We start from the raw sequence: 21,867 nt of genomic DNA, 5'->3' as shown, positions 1-21,867 counted from the left end.
GACTTATTCTCATTGAATCCGCCTAAACTCACTTCTAAAGCCATCTTTGCCTTCTTGGCAGCTGCCAAGTCCCTGTCGAACTCTCAGTAAGCAGATTCACTGTCTATTGAAGGAGATGGCGAACAGGGAGCAAGGTGGTTTCTTGCTAAAACTGAAGAACCAAGCTAGCAAGTGGACCATAAGCTTTCTCTAAATCCACCCCCCCCCCAATTTAGAATCAGGCCCACTGGATGAGACAGCAGGCACAAACTGTGTTTGCCATGCAAAAGTACCCACAACAGCTTAGACTGTAGTCCATGGACATCTGGAGGGCCGCAGTTTGACTACCCCTGCTCTAAAAGGACATTCCTAACAGATATGTCAGGCTAACAAGGTGAAAGCAATAAAATGCTCCCAGAAGGTGTATGAGAGAGAGAGACCTTGGGCCTGTGAGAAAACACTGCACATTAAAGCTGGGCATAAACAGGTCAAGGAAGCATCCCACAGCAAGAACTTGAGAGTAGGTAACCAGTGAACATGTGAACAGGGTTTTGACAGGTGCAACTGACCAACCAGGGCAAGATGGTGACAAGAGTTTTCTCACCATGTTTTATCCTTTCTTGCAGCTTTCCCAAGGACAGGCAGCCACAAGACTCTGGCCAGGGACAGGCAGGATCTCTACAGCCATCAAAAGACTCCTTTGCAAGGAGGAGGTGTCTACAGCCTAGGGGCAGAAGGAGAATCCTCCAAGACCCATCTTTTGAACTTCTCAGTGGCACCAGTCATGTTTCAGAGCCCCTGCACTGTGAATTTTTGCCAAGAATAACCAAGTGTTACTGATGGTCCCTGCTCACCTCAAAACTGTGTTTATGGACCAAGGGGAGAGGAACAGTCATGGGTAGAAGGTATATACCCCACATACATACAGGTTTTGCCTCCTAATAGCAGGAACGGAACTGGTTTCGGGAGCTAAGAGGCACCGGAAAACACTGCTTCTGATCTTCAAACTTCAGGGGGTGAGTTTGGATTACAGTAAAACCCACTGATGGAGCTTTGTGCTAAAATCCAGAGGGCTGTTTCGCAGCTGCTGAGGTCCTAGTTCTGCCCCCAAACCAAGCTTGTGACACACCAAGGCAAACCAAACTTGCAGGCTGCCAGGAGCGTGCACCTGCCTGTGCTATTGCAGTCCCAGGTCAGCAGGCGGAACTAGACAGAAGCACAAGACAGCATCTTCTTGATGGTTCAGCAGGCCCACTGCCAAATCCAGCTTGGCTACACCAGAAGCATCTGAATGCCCAGACTCTTGTTTACTTTTTGACATTTGCCTGCACCGCATTTGAGCAAGGACATGCTTCTTTTGTGGCATGGACAGACATTAAGCTTTTTGAGGGCATCCAAAGAGGAGACTGATCTGGTTACCAAACCCCTGAGTGTGAGCCCCACGAGGAGGAGCAGGCTTCTGAATCCTGACATAGAAATTACTAGTTGGTAATTACACTGTAGGCACAGTCAGTCAAAATACAGCTTGCTGTGCACCGGTTCACACATGCAGATACACAATCCTGGATTAGTGGCAACTGAGTGTAGAAGCCAACCCAAAGGAATCCTGGTTTACATGTGCAGCAGAACAGGATGTGACAGCCATAGAATCATAGAGTAGGGACCTCCAAGGTAATCGAGACTAATCCCCTGCAGAACGCAGGAAATGCACAACTACCTGCCCACCTACAATGACCGTGATTCTATGTCTAGATGATGCCCGCCCCCCCCCCACCCAAAAAAACCCAGAATCCCTGGCCAGTCTGGCCTGCAGGAAATTCGCCTCCTGACCCAGAGTGGCAATCGGCAATTCCCTGGGCATGCAAGAAAGGGCCTCAAGAGCTAAGCTCAGGCACCATTCCTTCTGCCCAGCCCCCTTACAACCTGCTTAAGTTCAAAGAATCAGCATTTCTGTGAGGTGGCTATCAAGTGGGTTGACCCGACACGGGGGGAAAGGTCTTATTTTTGAGAGCTTCTTATGGGTCGACTGGCCATTTTACTGGGAAATTTCCCACTAGGTCACTGGCCCTACTAGTCCACTGGTGGCAGGAAGCAAATACAGCCAATTCTGCAGACACCACAGATCCTTCACTAGCAACAGCAGCACTTCTAGGGTCACTCACCTGCAGGGCTATTTCTATATTTCTACATACAAAAACTCCCTGCAAGTTATAAATTAATATCAGGAGGGATTCTTGTCCAGCTTGCTCTCTTTCGAGCTGGTTTTCTCATTGCAAAGAATTTTCTTAACACCAAAAAAATGTTCAGAAGTCTTTTCCTCACCGCTTCCCCAATAAAACCTGAATACTAGGAATGGACACAAACTGGCTCATGAACTAAAGTTTGGGGTGACTTTTGACCGGTTCATGGTTTGCAAGGAGTAGTTCATAACAGGTCAACTATCACAAACTTTCCACAAACTTTCCAGCTGTTCATGGCGGTTTGTGCCAGTTCATGAACAGACACATTTCCAGGCAGACTGTCTCTGTTCAATCTAAAAGTTTGCAAAACCAAAAAAGGTTTTCCTATGCCAGGGATTGCTAAATTTTAGATTGATAACCTCCCAGAAATGTTTGTTATAATTCCCGAAACATACAATGCAAAACCAAAATGTTATTTATTATAGTGCACTATTAAAAACAGCATATGAAGTTTTTATTCTGTTTTTAATTGTGCACTATAATAAATAATCAAGATTTTTACATTATTTTATTGTACAGCTCAACTTCTGAGTTCCTACCTGTTAAGGTTGGGTAGGTTGTGTTCCTGTTTTTCTGTGCCAAATCCCACCCCCAGTCCTGTTTTTCAGTTATTCAGCAAAGAGTCGAGTTCCTGGACCTATCTACCTTCCATCCAATTTATTGACTTTATATTCATTCCAGTATCTTTACAGAAAGGTTTTCCTCTGTATGTTTGCACAAGTTCCTTTAAAAAGTGCAGAAAGGGCTACAGAAGACATACGTATATGTCACTAACCTGCTGCAGACTGGAGATTCTGGTTACAAACTTTGTGTGTTTCATGGGTCTGAGTTTGCTTTAATTTTTAGGTACACAGTATGCATGGGCCTTGCTGGCCACACTCTCCAAATAAAAAGATGTAATTTATTTTCCAAAAGACTATTTCATTTTCAGGCGCCTTTGAGGGTTCATGGGTATCAGAGCAGAACCAAGGTTAAATGAGATCAAAACTGAGCAAAATTTCATGAACTTCAAGACCTGTGACCTTAAGACACAAAATGGCGCTGTCTGATGTCATGTTAGGGCATTTAAAGGTACGGCAACCTGGGAAATGCAATGCGTGGTAACTCGCTTCCCCCCCCCATTAAAAATGAATAATGAGTATTATTGTGATATTTTTAAAAAATGGCAAACGAGGGAGAATAAACATTTCAACCTTTTTAGCAAGTAAATTTAGAAAAAGTGCATTTGCTAGAGACTTGATCTGCTTTTGCTCCTGCTTTTGAAAGCCAGCGTAGTATAGTGGTTAGTGAGGGGTGGACTCTAATCTGGAGAACTGGGGTTTGATTCCCCACTACTTCACCTGGATGACCTTAGGCCAGTCACAGTTCTCTTGGAGCTGTTCTCATAGAGCAGTTCTCTTAGAGCTCTCTCAGGCATACCTAGCTCCAATTACTATGTACTAAAGAGATATGAGCCGTGACCTGGACAGCTCAAGCTAGCCTGGTCTCATCAGACCTCGGAAGCTAAGCAAGAGTATTACCTGGCAAGTATTTGGATGGGAGGATTCCAAAGAATATCAGGGCCACGATGCAGACTGCCTTGAAAAACCCAGAGTTGCCAAAAACCCAGCTGTGACCTGCCAACACTTTCTACCACCAAACAGAGGGCCTCAGAGTTCACTTGGTTTCTGGAAGGACCAGGGGTCAGCTCTGCACAGAGGCTGTATATTAAAAAAAAAATAACACAGCTCATACCTTGCTTTATTGGCAGGCCCTGAAAGCATTAAAAAAGCCCATCAAGAACAACCCCTCCTCCCCCCAAAAAAACAAGCTATCTGGTCTTCCCTGTTCACTTGGTAATCTTAGCCAAGAGCTGAGAGATTCACACTTCTGGTCCAAATATCTAGGGAAGCAAGGGGTGGGAACGGTGTTTCTCCTCACCTTTTGGCCACCTGAACATCTTAGTAAAGAAAAGAGCTGAGAGAGAGCAGAGTTGGCTTTGATACCCTGCATTTCACTACCCGAAGGTGTCTCAAAGCGGCTTACAATCGCCTTCCTCTTCCCACAGCAGACACCTTGTGAGCTGGGTGAGGCAGAGAGAACTCGGAGAGAACTGCTCTGCAAGAACTGCCCTAAAAGAACTGCGACTAGCCCAAGGTCACCCAGTTGGCTGCATGTGGAGGAGTAGGGAATCAAACCCAGTCCTGCAGATTAGAGGCCACTATTCTTAACCATTACACGTCACTGGCTCATAAGTAGTTTTACTTAACGCAATTTCAGGAACTGCTGCATCAGAGGAATGAAACAATAACTGCTTAGAGACCATTAGAGATTTGCCTTGTGACTAAGATCTGTGCAGTTTCTATTTCACGTAAACAGAAAAGGTGAACACAAAAGATCGAGAGAGTTTGGGCAAAACCTAAGCAGTCTTCTGCTGCCCCTTGCTGGTGGCAGGCAACCCTGCAGAATCCATGAAATGCCACATTCTGACAGCTGCCCTCATGGATTTTGCAAGGGGCGCCACGTATCCCAGGCACAGCAGACTGAGAAGCACTCCCAGTCAGAAGCATCAACAAGGCTCACTGTCCCCAGGCAAAAAGGAGCAAGAACACTGAATGGCAACTGGCACCCTAAAGACACCCAAGCCTCTTTTAGAGCTGCCATTACTTACACTGCGTCAGAAGACTCCTCTCTCAAGGACGTTATTGGCTAATGAGGCTGGCAGTGGGTCCCCGGGGTCTTGGGCAGGGGTCTTTCTACCCAACTCTTTCAACTGGAAATGCTGAGGATTGAGTCAGGGACCGTAGGTGTGACAACCAGGTGCTCTGCCAGTGGCACAGGCCTGCAAGACAGAGGCTGGGCTTAAACCCGGAGCCCTCACCCCCAAGACCACTGCTCTGACCACTGCACCAAGGAGGCACCATCTGGCCCAGCAAGTTGCCATGAGGGATGGGGGAGTGTAGAGCCTTACTAAGGGGAAGGGTCACTTTTATTCCTATGGCTCCCTGGTCATTTCAAGCAGGAGCCAAACAGCAGCTGCCTGTTCCAGGAGGCAGGTTTAGGGGGCCAGCTTGCAACTGAGGGGCTGCCTAGGCACACCTGTTCCTGTAACAGGCAGGACAGTGTGGTGATCAGTCCTGTCCAGTCGCAGCCAATTTATGGCCACCGCCAGGCCGATCCTGCTTGTTTCAGAGATCTGACAAGATCGGGCTAATCGAGGCCATCCAAGTCAGGGCTCCAGGAAAGAGAGACAGACAGTATCTTCCTGGTCCAAAACACGTTCTGATCATGCCAGAACCTAATGCCCACATGTTACCTGGTGGCGGAAGGTGCCATAAAGTCGCAGGTGACTTACGGCAACCCCACAGGGTTCTCAAGGCAAGAGACACAAACAGAGGGTTTGCCAGAGGAAGAGCCAGTTTGGTGTAGTGGTTAGGAGTGCGGACTTCTAATCTGGCATGCTTGGTTCGATTCTGCACTCCCCCACATGCAGCCAGCTGGGTGACTTTGCGCTTGCCCCGGCACTGATAAAGCTGTTCTGACCAAGCAGTGATATCAGAGCTCTCTCAGCCTCACCCACCTCACAGGGTGTCTGTTGTGGGGAGAAGAAAGGGAAGGCGACTGTAAGCCGCTTTGATCCTCCTTCGGGTAGAGAAAAGCAGCATATAAGAACCAACTCTTCTTCTTCTTCATTGCCTGCCAACCCTGGACCTCCTCAGGGATCTGCCATCTGAGGGAGATGACCCTGCTGAGCTTCCCGGATCGAATAAGATTGAGCTATTCTGGGCCAGCCACATCAAGGCACAACTTACCTATTTCTGAGTAAAGCTGAGCCTTCGCTGAGAACATTCACATATGAAAAATCCCCAGCACCACCTCTACCCAGTCTCCAAACCTCAGCAATGCAGCTGAATTTCTGCCTGTAGCACAGGAATTAACAGCACAGGGGTTGAGGGAGGGAGAGACCTTTGCAAAGGAAAGGATATGAAAACAAGTGGTGGCAGATCAAGCTTATCTCCTCCTTTGATATAAAGGTAGCTTGGTCGAGTTTGGGGACCCTGCAGACTCGGAGCATCTTGATTTCCACAAAACATTGGCATCCATGGTATTCTAATGGACGAGATATGGGCTGGACCAGGGGTAGTCAAACTGCAGCCCTCCAGATGTCCATGAACTACAATTCCCAGAAGCCCCTGTCAGCATTCGCTGGCAGGGGCTTCTGGGAATTGTAGTCCATGGACATCTGGAGGGCCGCAGTTTGACTACCCCTGGGCTGGACAATAATGCTGGGAAAACAACTGGTTAGATTTCCATACCCAGCTGGCGTTAGTGACTTCGCATGAATCCGGAGGTAGATCTTGAGTGGAGCGCTGCAGGGCTCGCTCTTAAATCTTGCGCTGTTCCGAAAGTTCTTGGATAAGGGTATTGGGGGGGATGCTCATCAGATATGCAAACAGCAGGAAGGTGGGAGGCATGGTCCACACCGACATCAGGGTTCAAAACGATTTTGCCAGGCTGAGACGCTGAGCCGAGCCAACCAAATGAAATTCAACAGGGAAACGTGAACTTGTTACGTTCAAGCACAAAAAAATGTCTAAGGCAAGTTTGGCTTGGCTGCGCTAAACATCAAGAGCCAGTAGGGTAATGCAGCAGCTAGTAAGGCTAATGGAATATTCCACTGTCTAGAATCATGGGGAAATAGTTCCAGTCTGTTATCTACTGAGCAGACCTCCTCAGAAGTACTGTGGCCAGTTCCAGGCACCACATCAAGACCATCAGCAAACTACAGCACATTAAGATGAAGCAGCAGGAGGGCAAGGAGCCTGGAAACCTACGAGGAAAGGACAGAGTGCTGGGCATCTTCAGCTTGAAGAAGAATGGGTGGAGACATGGCTGCAGTCACATCTAAAGCCATCATCACAGAGGACGAGGAGGAATTGTGCTTTTTTGTTCCACTACAGGCTAGGGGGAAATTACAGTCATTTTTAGCTGAACACTACAAGGGGCTTTTCAATTAGGGCTGCAAGTTCCAGGTTGGGAAATACTGTGAGATTTTGGGAATGGAGCCTAAGGAAGGTGGGTTTGCAGAAGGGAAGAACTTCAATAGAATATAATGCCATACTGCCCACCCCCCCATCTCAGTTCTCCAGGTGAACTGATCTCTGCCTCTTGGTGATTGTCTTCAATCCCAGGAGATCTGCAGCCACCTCCCCCCCCCCCCCCCCCGAGGGCGGTAATTCTAACAAGGCCCATAGTAGAACAGACTGCCTTCGGAGAGCTTTGCAGAGAAGCTGGATAGCCATCTGCTGGAGGTCTCGCAAGTCTCGGATGGAGCAGTGGATTCAACTAGATCTCCTCCAAGGCCTCATTCCAACTCTCAACATTTTCTGACCGTATGCCAAGGTAGCGTCTCATGCCAACCATCCATTCACCCACCAGCAATTCCATGAACATGAATCTGGAGGCCAGGTCCCCTCCTCCAGGACTGAGAAACAGGCAGCAGAACTGATCCGAGCCATCTAGTCTGCTTCTACCCCCCCCCCCTTCCAACTTTCCTTCAGGGAATTCAAAGTAAACGAAAGACGTCTTCCTCCTCCCACATTGTATTGTAATTCCTCTGTGAGTGGACTTTAGGTTGACTGACTGAGATCACCCAACAAGCCTTAGTCCCAATCACTTCCAGATATGATCACACTCTCTTCCCATTGGCAGTAGATTTGGGCATCCTGCCAGTTTGGTGTAGTGGTTAGGAGTGCGGACTTCTAATCTGGCGAGCCGGGTTCGATTCTGCGCTCCCCCACATGCAGCCAGCTGGGTGACCTTGGGCTCGTTACAGCCCTGATAGTGCTGTTCTCACAGAGCAGTGATATCAGGGCTTTCTCAGCCTCACCCACCCCACAGGGTGTCTTTTGTGGGGAGATGAAAGGTGACTGTAAGCCGCTCTGAGCCTCCTTCGGGTAGAGAAAGTGGCATATAAGAACCAACTCTTCTTCTTTCCTGATCAAGGCAGCAGCGGAAGCTCCCTTATCACCAGAGCAGCTTCCTGAGTACCCTGGGGCTTTTCCACAGCCACCCCAACCACAGGCTAGGTGATTTAAATAAGCAAGTCAAGTGACACTCCTGGAGGACAAATCAATACAGCCTGGCTCACTCACTGGTCCATAAATACTATCAAAAAGGCACCTGAACAAAAAAGCAGATCTCACCTGATACCTTAATCCTATAAATGTCCCCTGCAAAGGGGAGGGGAGTCACAGCACTGGATTGTTGGGACAAAAATAAGAGGCACCACCTGTGTAAAAACAATATTTATTCACTAATGTTTATTACAGTACCTTAAAATGAAAGAGCCAAAACACACTTCAGCTTAACCCGCTATAAAAAGATGGTGGGTGGGTTGACTCCCCCGAGAATTAAAAAGCGCAAGAACCACTGACAGAAATAAATTCCAAAACCCACAAAATCATCTGCAACATTTGGGGAGAGGAAGAAACAAAGCCACCAACTCAATGTAAAACCAGTAAGTCAGGGAGACGGAGGGGTGGGCAGCAAGAAGCAGGGATGGCAACCCAGGTGTGCAAGGGGCTACGGAACCAACTCACGGACACCACAAAAGCACAGAGTCAAGGTCTTGTAGCCTGACTTCCAGCCCTTGGAGGGGTTTCAATTTAAAAAGTCGGAAGTCTTTTTGCTTTGCAAATACCCAAGGAACAGAAGCACTGCAGGGCAGAGAAATGGGAGACAGGTGCCCCTCCTTGCTTCTCACCCCACAGCACAAAAGCACTGAAGAAAGCCAATTTAGGAACCAAGGCGTCACCTTTCTATTCCATCCCACCTCCATCAACAGAATTAACCTGAGCATGGAATTCCCACAAGGGTGGGGGTTTCACACAGCTTTATTTCTTTTAAACACAACCCCCCAAAATCAACCTATCACCCCACTACCACCCACCCAAAGGACAAGAGACTACAAGAAAACATAGATCTAAAAACAAGCCATTTTGGTGTTTTATTACGGTAGTGAGTTTAAGACACGGGTGTGATGCTTCGAGTGAAGACATGCCCCAGCTAGGATCAGGACAGCAATTCCCCCAATGAGATTCAGCCAAGATTTCTTAAGGGGTTCCCCCTTCCTTTCCCATCTTCCTTTTTTGTGTGCGCCTGTAGCTTGGGAAGCCAGTGTTCTGTTGCCCACACACTTTGCTCCCTCTAGTGGTCGATTCAGTATTACATCACTTATGGCCAGCATCCTATCCAATCAGCCACTCGAGGGAACACACATGGAAAGGAACCAAAAAGCCATGCCCAAGCCACAGGGACACACAATGAGGAGGCAAGGGAGCCCAAAGACCAAAATCTCTTTCCCCTAATCTTGTGAATCTAACCTCCCCACCCCAACCAGTGATGGGAGAAAAAAACAAGTGCAAGATTAAGGAAAGCTGGGGGAGGGGTGCTGAGGGGATCTAGGAGCATAAGTGCACAATGACACAGACAGAGAGGTCCTTCTTTACACTCCGCCAAAACTCTGAGCTTGCAGGGCCATTTGTAAACCTGAAGGCCTCTAGCCCACCTGAAGAAGAGCCTATTCAGTGATAGGGATTGAAGGGTTGCAACGCTTTCATTGTGTTTACCCTTTCCCCACACAGCCATCCCCAAGAGGCCAAATCTTGTCTGGTCAGACACCAGCCTAACCAAAAGGGTAGCAGATTAGGCTCTAAGTGAAGCCAAGTCAACCGCTGGCTGGATTTGCACTCGTGGCCCAGCGAAGAAAAAAATAACCACCCCCTCCCACTCTGACTGGGAGCCCTGAGCCATCTCATGCCACCTTCTGCAGGAAAATGAACCAGAGGCAAGAGAAAGATTCCAATGTTTTTTTGAGAGCACGCGGGGAAAATGCAAAGGGGGGCTTTGGAGGTAGGTTTGAAGTCAATTTTAGAAAATACAGGCACATGTGTTAGTACGCTATTACACACCACCCGGTTCCAGAGAGGCACCCTTCCTCTGCCCTCTACCACAACCCGGAGTGACTGGATAAAATTCCCATGAGCAAAATAACCAATGATGGGACTTCAAGGACAGCTTCTGAAATGTCACTTGTGGGGACCGATTCCTCCCAGGAAGGGACACAAAGGCAAAGAGGGCAGACAGAAGCGAAAGACATTTTTTGCTCCTGGAAAGGCGCCGCCACACACCAGGTCTGGTGGACCAGGACAGCACGCCAGCTCCCACAGGGTTCTCAAGCAAAAGCAGCAAGGGTAGAAAGAAGACATTGCACACATACAATGTGGGGAACCAGGATGTGGCACGCAGACATCAAGTAAGGCTAGGACAAAAGGGGAACCCAGGCAGGAAGCCCAACTCTCATGGCTGACACTCCCAGAGAGGCACGTGACACGGCAAGGGTGGCGGATGGTCTTGGGACAGTCTCCACAGGCATCTGCTGCTCAGCTGGAGGACTAAACCTCCTTCACTCCATGAGGCAAAGAGCTGTCAGCCCAAGAGGTCCTTTGCTCTTCCCAGCGAAATAACTAACTGCCCTGAAGACACTCCCAAAACCAGCAGAAAAGGGTGTGTGTGTGGGGGGGGGAGAATCTATAATGCTGGCAAGAAATTAGAAAGATACCCTCCTGGATTAAAATGTACTAAAAACTTCTGCTACGCTAATATGCCTGCTTGAGACTGTGGTCAACCCCCTGCTACTTACTAAGGTAGGGTCAGGAAAACTCAGAGACCCTTTTTCTGCTCCAAGGATAGAAGGGTTCCCCCCACCCACCCATTCTACCCCACCAGAAGACAGCCCTGAGTGAAACACACAGTCCTACATGTTTGTAAAAACATGAAAGGAAGTAATGACGTTTGTTTGTTTTTTTGTTTCTATAGGGATTCTTTGGGCCAAGATCCAACCTCCACTAAGACAGGGGTAAACCTCAAAAGATCTTCTCTGAGCATGCCAAATGGGAGTCAACGTCTGCCCGAGCCAAGTCAAGAACCTTCTGGCTCACACTGCTGGCTTCACGGTGTGCAGAATACCATCCAGGATTCCCTTCGTCTAGGAGGCTCGTCCTGACTGCCACGCTGTTCCTTTCGTATTACACCAGCAGCTTCTTCTAGGAAGAGGGAGAGCAGACCTCTTCGCCCTGGCGGGTTCTCTAGGCAGGTGGGTTGGGTTCGAACCCAGGAAAAGAACAAGCAGGCAAACGCGGGGGGATACATTCACAGCGGCTCCCTTTTCAATTTGTCAGCCCGGCTTGCGGAGGTCGAAGCCCGAGGATCGGCTGTCAATTCAACTGCGCACTGTGAGTGAGGTGAGAAGGTGCTTCTTGCCTTCCCCCATTCAGGTCTCTCGAGAGAAGCTTTGCTCCTAGAGCATTGAGGCTGCAGGTAGGATGATCCTCAGCCAGGCATGAGCCCTGGGACGACTCCCTGCATCTGCTTGTGCCTGAAACCTCCAGGTAGGCTTGAGGCCTCAGAGAAGAACAGGGGGCCAGTCCCTTCACTCCCCAGGACAACTGCTAAGCGAGTGAGGTTCAAACCACGGTGGAGAGAACGACAGCAAAAGCCAGTGGGGGGAGGGCCTGATCCAATTGGTGAAGGAGACGCCGACCGCAAGCAGAAGGTGGCAGGAGAAAAGAGTAAACCACAAAAGGAAAGACAGCCCCTGTAATGCAAAAAGCCAAAGGTTCCTCTTTGGAGCCTCCTTTCTTCTCTGCTGCCCCGACGCCCATCAAGAAGAGTTTTGGTTTTGGTAGATGGAGGCCTTTTCCTTCAGCAAGTCCAGACACAAGTGGCAGCTCCAGCTCCCTGCAGGAACCAATGGGGGTGGGTGGGGTGGGAGACACATAAAGACATCCAAGTCAGCAGAGGCAAACAGTGGCCAAAACAGGTACTGCTGAAATACGGCTACTTCCTGAACAGAAGCAGTCCGTCAAGAACAACAGGTGCTTATTTAAAGGTAAAGGTATCCCCTGTGCAAGCACCGGGTCATGTCTGACCCTTGGGGTGAGGCCATCCAGCGTTTTCATGGCAGACTCAATAGGGGGTGGTTTGCCAGTGCCTTCCCCAGTCATTACCGTTTACCCCCCAGCAAGCTGGGTCCTCATTTTACCGACCTCGGAAGGATGGAAGGCTGAGTCAACCTTGAGCTGGCTGCTGGGATCGAACTCCCAGCCTCATGGTCAGAGCTTCAGACAGCATGTCGGCTGCCTTACCACCCTGCGCCACATGAGGCGCAGGTACTTATTTACTGAATTTATACCCCATATTTCTCCCCAGCACGGACCAAAACAGCTTATGCCGTTCTCAAGCATTTATCCTCACAACAACCTTGTGAGGTAGGTTAAACTAATAGCGTGCGACTGGCTTCTACGTCAAGAGTGGGGATTTGAAGCAGGGTCCTAGTCTAGCCTTGTAGAACCACTCCACTGCAGTTGTCCCTTTGGCTCTTCTAGCGACTGGGTACGGGGATGCCATCTGGGCCTTTCTTTCTGACAGCCAATGCAGTGCAGACTAGGAGACCGACGAGTTTGGCATACAGGGCTCCGAGTTCCGCAGAAGTAACATGGGTCTGCTCAGGCACCGTCCCAAGCCAAGCAGGGTTTATTTATAGACCTACCCGCTAAAAAGCACGTAGCGGTAACTTAGGATGATGTGCAGTAAAAATAAAAGTGTTAAGTTTACACCGGGCTGCCTTAACCTTGGCTATTAATAACCAAACACGGCAGCCCTACAACCATGCTCAGATTCCAACGGTGGTTGAGCATCCAGGAGGAGAGAGGAAATTCTGGGCCTGGGGGCAGGCCAGCAACATCATACGCCTGTGCCATTACTATTCAGAATTGGGACAGCATGGTCAAAGACTCCAGTCATGGATGGATGAGGAGTGGTTGCTCAGTTCTGAAAGTTCTGCAAGCGCTTTTATTCCATGTCCTCTTCTGACCGGCAGACACAGAATGACCTCTCTCAGCCGGGGTTCTTTTAAAACAGAAGAACTTGTGGCTTGGACCGAGAGCCTCCTGCATACAGAACAGATGCTCTACCTCTGTGCCAGGACTTTGCATAGAGCAGGGGTGGCCAAACTGTGGCTCTCCAGTTGTCCATGAACTACAATTACCATCAGCACCTGCCCGCCATGGCAATCATAGCCCATGGAAATCTGGAAAGCCACAGTTTAGCCACCCCTGGTATGGAGGCTTCAATGAAAGTTATGCAACATAGAAGTCACCTGCTTGCCAGAAGCAGAACCATCGCGGAAAGAACACCCCTCCAGTGCAACTGGGGCCCAGAAAAAAACACTGAGCTGTGATCGGGGATTTGAAAATTAACTGGCAATTTAAGATTAACCGAAGGAAGAGCTGCCCTACGACCTCTGGCCACGAGTCCATTCCTGGAAGGACCCTTTCAATGCCCGAGTCAGCGGGTGCTCAGGAAATGAGTCAGCAACCCACCCGCTGCCGGGCGCAGCCAGCATTTGCTACGTAAGACGATCTCGCAACCGTACCCTGACAAAGCAGGACGGAAACGTGCCACACTGACTGGGAAAGACAGCCCTTCAGCCCTTCCACTGGCCCACAAAAGGATAGCTCCCACGCAGAATCGGGCACCAGAGCTGCACTAGGTGACCTTAAGTCTCTGTCTGCCCCCGAAGCACAAAGAGGTGGAAAGTCTGGGGGGAGAAAGCACTCACCTTCAGGCGGCTCCGACATGGGCGGGGTTAGGCAGTACATGTGATAGCCACGGTCACAATCGTCACAGAACAGCAGCTGGTCCTAAGGAGGCGAAATAGAAAGTGCCCATTAATCCCCCTCATCTGGGACCAAATTAGGAATCCCGCAGAGATCCACTCAACCCTCCCTTGCGACCGAAAAGCACGTCTGATGACTCCTCGCATTGGAGGGGCCAACTCCAGCTCTTCCACACACAGAAACACCCAACTCTTTTAACTTAAAAAAACAAAATCACCATCATCGCCACTTGATTCTTACAGCCCGCCCTTCTCTTGCAGGCTCAAAGTGGGCAGCAGCAATGGCAGAACATTCGCCACAAAGTAATCCAATAATGTATAAGCAATAAAACATTCATTAAAAGGTAAAGGTAAAGGTATCCCCTGTGCAAGCACCAAGTCATGTCTGACCCTTGGGTTGATGCCCTCTAGCGTTTTCATGGCAGACTCAATACGGGGTGGTTTGCCATTCCCTTCCCCAGTCATTACCATTTTACCCCCCAGCAAGCTGGGTACTCATTACATAGATTTAAATTAGGTTTTAAAATGAATTAAACAGGATTAAAAGCCGTCTCTTCATATAATTCAAATCCTTCTGGCAGGAGGGGCTTGGCTGGCATTTGGTTGGATTTCTTTGAGGCAGTGCACAGTTCTCAGATCGGGAGCCCCGGGTTTTGATGACATTCATCTCCTGGCCTCAACCACAGGCCTGGCGGAAGAAGCCCCTTTCTCTTTGGCTGGGGCTGAACAGAACAGAAGCCAAACGCCCCATCCTTCTATTGGCCTACTACTTATGTTCAAGGACCGGGGAAGAGTGGCTCTTATCCCCAATCAACTCGACCACCCAGGGAGTGGCCAGTGAGCCGTTCCGTCAGAAGTCAAAAAAGCAGAGTTCAGCTTGGACAAACAGAAGAGTGGGAAGGATACACTCAGATTCAGATTAAAACTTTATCACAGTCATTCAGACCAAGTTATATGAAGTTAATACATAAAAGACCAAAAGAATATGGACATTTAATATAATACAATTAAAAACAATTTAGATCATAAAATAGAACTTAAAATTATGCTACTTTAGAGCATCGGATTTTTATGGCGGCAGCACAAAACTTAGCCAGCTGAGTTGTCACCTGGGGAGGGACTCATCTCTTAGCAGCCTCTTTGCTCAATCTACATCATGATGTTCTGGCAACTTGCTACGAATGTCTACATAAGCAGGGCAGTGGAACAATATATGCTCTCTTGTATCAATTTCGCCACTCCCACAAAAACATTGTCTCAGTGTAAGGGGAATGTTCTTATAGCGACCCTCTATAAGAGCTGAAGGCAAGACAGAGCATCTTGCAAGGGTAAATGCCCTTCTTTGTTTACTTATTACCAGCTGAGTCAGATAAGTGGCAGGGGCCAGAACATATCTTGTTTGAACTGGAGCCAAAAACATTGGAGCTTTACTCAGGTCCAGTTGACGAGAAGGATACACTCCCCAGCAAACCAGGGCTCAGCGGCAGTTCTAAACAGCTCCATGGGACAATCAACCCACATCTCTTAAAGGGAAGTGGGGTTAGCCCCTGTAGCCCCCCCTCCCCCAAATTCTTTGAAAATCTTTGCAAGCTATACTCAAGGCAAGCCAAGATGAGACTTCCCTGTCTTTAATTCAGGGGAGGCCAGAGTTCAGTTAGGTGGAAACTGGAGGAAGAGTATTAAGCCTTCATCTCCCAAGGAAAGTTTAAAGAAGCCAGAATTAAAGAGGGAATGAGAGGGACGGCTTGATGGCTGGGAGGAGGAAGAGGTAGCAAAAGAGGTGCTGTGCCAAAAGGAAAATGGGGAACGTGAGCAACCCATCAGGAGGGGGGGGGGCATGGCACTCACATCATTCTCTGAGGTCCCACAGATGTTGCAACATTTGCACTCGATGCACTGCCAGCGGTAGGTCTTCACTGCTGCCATCATGACCGGAGTGAACTGTAAGCAGGAAGGATGGCCTGGTGGGGAGAAGCACAGTGGAACCAGCATCAAGACACACTTCTGGGTCAGCAGGTGAACAAATGAAGAGGCCCTGCTTATGCAGGACACTTATAGCACCCTCCTGCCACCAAGGAGATCAGGACAACATACTCGATTGGCAACAGTCCTCCAAAGTGGGATGGCTGAGAAATGGGTTTGTTCAAAAAAGCGTTACATACAAAAGGCCATATAGGAGCAGCCCTGCTGGATCAGTCATTCAGCTGTCCAGCCACCAGAGAGTGGTTAAAATGTGGAATCTGCTGCCAGAGGAATTGCCAAAGGAGTAAATAGTTTTAAAAGGGGATTAGGTAGATTTATGGAGGATAGGTCTATCAGTGGCTACTAGTCTTGGTGATTGTGGGGAATCGCCACATTCAGAGGCACTAAGCCAGGGGTAGTCAAACTGCGGCCGTCCAGATGTCCATGGACTACAATTCCCAGAAGCCCCTGCCAGCATTCGCTGGCAGGGGCTCCTGGGAATTGTAGTCCATGGACACCTGGAGGGCCGCAGTTTGACTACCCCTGCACTAAGCCTTTGAATTCCAGCCAGGAAGCAACATCATGGGAAAGCCTCAGCCTCTATGCCCTGCTGTTGCTCCTCCAGAGGAACCTGCTGACTACTGTGTAAGACAGGATCTTGGACCAGATGGACCACTGGCCTGATCCCGCAGGGCTCTTCTTACGTTCTCATTTTGTTTCCAATGATGGCCAAACAGATAGCTTTAGCAAGCTCCCAAGAGGAGCAAGCAGTAACAGCCCTTGCCTTTTTATTTAGTCTCCAGCACCTGGAAGCCAGAAGCACAGGAGTTTCTGAGCAGGAAAGCTCCAATAAGTCAAAACAGCTAATGATCAACAATAGGCCTCTTCCTACCTTGTGGTCTCTTGTGGCCCTTCCTTGCATACCCACGGAATCGCTGCTATGGAATGGTAGGTGAATTTCCTCCTGGCCAGGCTGGATTCTGAAGATTTTTTTTGTTTTGGGTGGGGGAGGAATCACTTGGGCATGAAATTTGTGTCACTGTTGGGTGGGCAGGTAGTTGTGAGTTCCTGCATTGTGCAGAGGGTTGGACTTGATGACCCTGGAAGCACCTTCCAACTCTTATGATTCTACCTGCAGAATTTCTCTCATCTCCCTTTAAAAACACACTGTTATTTTCAAATGGGCAGCTGTGTTGAAGTAGCACAATAAAATCAGGGTCCAGTAGCACCTTAAGACCAACAAAAATTTATTCAGGGTGTGAGCTTTCAAGTGCAAGTACTCAAAAGCTAACGCCCATAATAAATCTTTGTTGGTCTTAAAGGTGCTACTGGACTCTGATTTTATTGTACGGTTATTTTCAGTCACTCCTTAACTCCACCGAACAGCATCCCAAATAAGGCAGCCAACATCTCCTATGACGAAACTTCCAGGCAGAGCTCTTCGGTCGAACTGCTCTGAGAACTGCTCTAACAGAACTGTGACCAGCCCGAGGCCACCTATATGGCTGCATGTGGAGGAGTGGGGATTCAAAGCTGGTTCTCCAGATTAGAGTCCAGCAGTTTTTTAACCACCGCACCAAACTGGCTCTCAAGAGGCAGGTGAAGAGGAAGATATTTTAGAAAGAAAAACAAGGGGCAGCATAGTGCCGTTTCACACCAAGATCTGGTTATATCTATTCCCCCAACACATACCTGATCGCCCACAGTCTGAGCATGAAACCAGCTCCTCCGGCTGTCCCGTTTTCTTATTGATCTTGGAGTCTCCCAGGCAGAAATCGCAGTAATTGTTGGGCAGGGCCAAGCCATCAGGTCCTTTCTTGGCTGCTAGGAAGGAAGCCATTTGTGATGGACAAGTGAGTCAAGGCAGACAACACCACCACCACCAGGTCCAGGACTCTACAGGTAAGCAGAAGCCACCTACCCTAAAGACCCCCACCCCCTCCTAAAAGAAACACAATTTCTGCCAAGATCTTCCATGTGAGTTTTCCCACTTGGCTTCCCCAGTGTCTCTTCAGCTTACTGGCTGGCTCTTCTGCACACATCCTGTCTTCCTGATACTGACCACCTGTAAAACTAGTGATTAACTTTAACAGAACACTGCTGGTATCTGAAGGCCTAGCTTCAGAAAGGCCCAGTAACTCAGCCTTAGTTATCTTTATTCTTCCCTTTCTCTAGGAAGCTCAGGGCAGAATAAACGCTTCTCCCTTCCTCATTTATTCTTCCCAACCACACTATCCAAGCTGTGTCAGGGTGACTAGCCATAGGCTCGCCTACTGACTGGGGGGAGATTTGAATCCAAGTTCTCCTTGGTCCTGGTCCAATACCCTTAAACCACCAAACCACAGTCCTGACAGTGACACTGCCACACATAAGTGCTGCACCTGTGCATCACAGAGAACAGCAAAGTGGGAAATGCAGTAGGATAGACACTGCTTAGTTTCTAAAATGGAAGGACCCAGGGGCTCCAGCTTGCCAGAAGACCTCCCTCCTAATCTTCAAGACAGTTCTCCTAATCTGACATGCAAAGTTTGTTTGGGTGCATGAAAAGCACTCTGCACATGCACAGGGGCACTCCAATTTTGCAGCAGTACTTCTCTTACCCCTAACTGAATATCAGCACTGTCACCTCTGCCTCAAATTAAGCCAGGGTGGAAAGAAAGCTGCTACCGAAGAGCAAACTTATCATTAAGTGTCCCAGAAGAAGAGCCTCACTTTTTTGCTCCTCGGGTCTCTGAGAGACAGGCGTGGGAGGCTGCGAGTCTTCCTTGTCCTCCCCTTCTTCCTCAGCCAGGTGGGAATGTGCGTAGTGGTAGCTCAGCCCCGGCCGGTTCTTGTAGCGCTTCCCACAGACTGGAGAGGACAAAATTTCAAGAAGACACAAAGACCCGGGATGAGAAGCCTCCATCTCCTCCCTCTCAACAAAGATAATCGACTACCCGCGGATACTTCCCCAAACTGCAACCCTCACCCAGAAATTGGAACTGAATACTGGAATGGAAGGCACCCACAACAGCATAAACCCCAAGGGTGGCCAGATCACATTCAGATTCCTAGACACAACTGGTATTTGCTTAAACACCACACCCTGCACATCACAGCATACCTAGTAACCTGTGCGTGGTTTACTGTCTCATAACTCCTTTCCCCCACGTCTTCTGGTGCCTCCCTCGCAAAGGGCACACTGGCTACCGCACAGCCTCGTGGATTACAAATTGAAAGCCATGTAAGGTTTTACTTTAAAAATAAACAATCAAACAATGATACTAGACCTCAGGAAAGAAGTTGCGGGGGGGGGGGGGCAAAGACACACAAGCCATGTCCAGAGTCAGCAGGAAAATGCTGAGTGGATATTCAACAGCCTGCCCATTTTCAGAATTATTGTGGCAATGTGCCCGGATCTCAGAATGCAGCTATTCTATATGGTGAAAGCAGCCCTTAGTAGGTGGCTCCTTTCAACTCTGTGCTTGCCTTGCCCTTCTTACGTCTCCAGCTAGTTCCCCGCCCGCAAGGCAAACAAAAATATTCGGGGGACCAGATGCTTGGATCCCCAACACAGAAGTCGCATATCCTCCAGGACAGGGACAAGCAATACCCCTCCATCTGCCAACTCAGCAATCTAAACTGGGCCACTCCTGAAGAACCAGCAGTAGGAAATTGCCAGGATCAGAAATGTAAGGTGGACGTTGCTCAGGCAGCGTTTTGCTGTCTTTCCCCAGCGTTTTGCTCTCAAGCAAACAGCTCAGCTCTGAAGGAAAGAAACAAATCCTTTCGAGAGTCCATTAAGCCTGCCCCAAGTGTTTCTGCACAATAACTAGAAAGCGAATTTGCCAAAAAAAGAAGTTATGACTCTCTTAAGGCTTGTGTAAACACAGCTGATGGGGGGGGGGGAAGAATGCTGGCTCCATCCTCTACTGCTCTATCTGCTTCTTAAGAGGCTTAGCTGGAGTGAGGAAAACTTATTTGGAAGAGCTAGGAGAGAAGGGAATGGCTTCAGCCCCAAAGGAGCTCTTGTTCAGGTGCAGCGGGAGGGGTACTTTATCCCCAGTACCAGAAGAAGGACAGAGCTCCCCCTTCTCCAAATCTGGAACACAGTCAGCCTACACACATCCAGAAGAGGGGGATTCGGAAGCCCCAGCACCTCTCCTTTTCGTAAACCACATCACACAAAACGTTCCTGGCAGTCAGATCCCCGACTTTCCTTAAAGCATTTCTTTATTTGGTCCTCAGGGGATTGTTTGGCTGGTCCTGGGTGGTGCTGGAGGAAGCAGGCGAGGCATTGCCATGCACACCAGCCCAACCATTTCAGAGGTTAACCCAGAGACAGACAAAGTATGGTGTTGTGCGACTCAGACCTGTTAATGCTGAGAGAGGATCTGGAGGAGATCACTGAGCCCATACCCAACCTGCACCACCATGGGCCACCCGCAGGAAGCCAAGCGGCAGGCAATTCATGCCAGCAAACCAAGCCACAAGATGGCGCCAGGGAAAGCTGGCAGGTAAAAGAGAGTCGAGGGTGCTGGCCAATCTAATCTGGATAGGAAATTAACCCCAACTCCTCTGTTTACAATAATGACCCTAAGGGTGAGGAAACCCCATTTAGAAGAAGAAGAATTGGTTCTTATATGTCGCTTTTCTCTACCTGAAGGAGTCTCAAAGTGGCTTACAGTCGCCTTCCCTTTCCTCTCCCCACAACAGACACCCTGTGAGGGAGGTGGGTGAGGCTGAAGGAGCCCTGATATCACTGCTCGGTCAGAACAGCTTTATCAGTGCCGTGGCGAGCCCAAGGTCACCCAGCTGGCTGCACATGGGGGAGTGTGGAATCAAACCTGGCATGCTAGATTAGAAATCCACTCTCTTGACCACTACACCTAGCTGGCTCTCTCACTTTTCACACTCAGGGGAGATTATTCTGGCGCAAACCCATCATTGTAGAACTGGCAACAAAATTTTTCAGGGATAAGTGTGTGGCACACATATGGCCACTTGACCTTTTTTCTTGATGCCCACCTGATGTTTCACGGAAGCCATTTGGACAGGCTACTAAATCACGGATGCATTCTGTGCCACATCTTTAACCACTCTGCGGGAGTGGTATAAATAAAGCAGTAAGGGGGGTTTGGGTGGGCCCAGTCTAGGATGGGGAAGGGCACCCACTGGCCCCTTGGCCCCGAACTGGGCCCACCCCCTGGCCACCGACACGGTATGTAGGCGGCCGGCCAGCCCAGCGGGCCTCGGCCGAAAAACAGGCGGGCAGAGCTTCGGGGCTGGCGAAGGGACAGCCCCACCGCGTCAGCGCCCCGGTGTTGACCGGGAGGTGGCCAGGGGGGCTTTGGTCTGACCTAAGGGACAGCTCCGCTGCGTTGCTGACGCCGCAGGGCTGTCGCTTGGCCCGCCCCGAAGCCCTGTCGTCAGCCCCAGAGTGGGGGCTGGGGCAGGCTTCCGCACGGGGCTCCAAGCCCTGCGCTGAAGCCTGGAGGGTGGGGAGGGCGGGCCCGTGAGTGAGGGGGGCCGCCCACTGACTGGGGGGGGGAAGGATCGGGGGAGTGTGTGGGAGGCCCAGGCAGGGGAAGGGGCCTCCCGGGTGGGGGGGGCCTCCCGCACCCACCCACTGCCCACTAGCGCCCGCTGTATTTCGGATACAGCGGGCTTAATTGCTAGTCCAGTATAATGTTGCAATAAAGTGATTCATGGAGTAGCAGCAGCCGCAGCTGTTCCCCCAGCAAAGAATATTAAAAGGTACAAAATGCCATTCAAGGGCCGTCTCCCTTCTGAGCTGCAATTTATAATAATAATGCTGCCAACTCGCATTCAAAAGAATCAGAAAACTGCTCACTTTTTAAAAGATCCTGGCATAGATTCCAGGATCCCTGGATTGAGGGAACATGAATTTTTCCTGCACTACCCTCCTTCATGTAGTCTTTTCCAAATCTGGAAAAGCTTATTCCTGGGGCCGCCGGACCCATGTGG

At 49.4% G+C, this 21,867-nt stretch overlaps 2 protein-coding genes across 6 annotated transcripts in view; one reads left to right on the top strand and one right to left on the bottom strand.

Annotated features, from left to right (window-relative positions):
• Window positions 1-3,127, top strand: part of CHRM1 (cholinergic receptor muscarinic 1) — a 34,017-nt gene extending 30,890 nt beyond the window's left edge. For both annotated transcript variants that reach the window (XM_077329302.1, XM_077329311.1), the window contains exon 3: window positions 606-3,127. The gene's annotated coding sequence lies outside the window, so the exon portion shown is untranslated. The remainder of the gene's footprint in view (window positions 1-605) is intronic.
• Window positions 3,128-8,491: 5,364 nt separating this feature from the next.
• DPF2 (double PHD fingers 2) overlaps window positions 8,492-21,867 on the bottom strand; it is a 30,200-nt gene continuing 16,824 nt past the window's right edge. For 2 of the 4 annotated variants that reach the window (XM_077329274.1, XM_077329290.1), the window contains 5 exons: window positions 18,613-18,750; window positions 17,593-17,721; window positions 15,787-15,899; window positions 13,882-13,963; window positions 8,492-11,999 (listed from right to left, as the gene is read on the bottom strand). In XM_077329274.1, coding sequence (XP_077185389.1) covers window positions 11,923-11,999; window positions 13,882-13,963; window positions 15,787-15,899; window positions 17,593-17,721; window positions 18,613-18,750 — 539 coding nt within the window. In that variant the 3' untranslated portion in view covers window positions 8,492-11,922. Of the gene's footprint in view, window positions 12,000-13,881; window positions 13,964-15,786; window positions 15,900-17,592; window positions 17,725-18,612; window positions 18,751-21,867 lie in introns of all 4 variants that reach the window. The other 2 variants (XM_077329266.1, XM_077329282.1) reach the window with 1 other exon arrangement.

This window comes from Paroedura picta, chromosome 1 (assembly GCF_049243985.1).
Source record: "Paroedura picta isolate Pp20150507F chromosome 1, Ppicta_v3.0, whole genome shotgun sequence".
Classification (NCBI taxonomy): Eukaryota; Metazoa; Chordata; class Lepidosauria; order Squamata; family Gekkonidae; genus Paroedura; species Paroedura picta.
The sequence above is the reverse complement of the archived record's forward strand: the minus strand, read 5'-3'. Positions and strand labels throughout refer to the sequence as shown.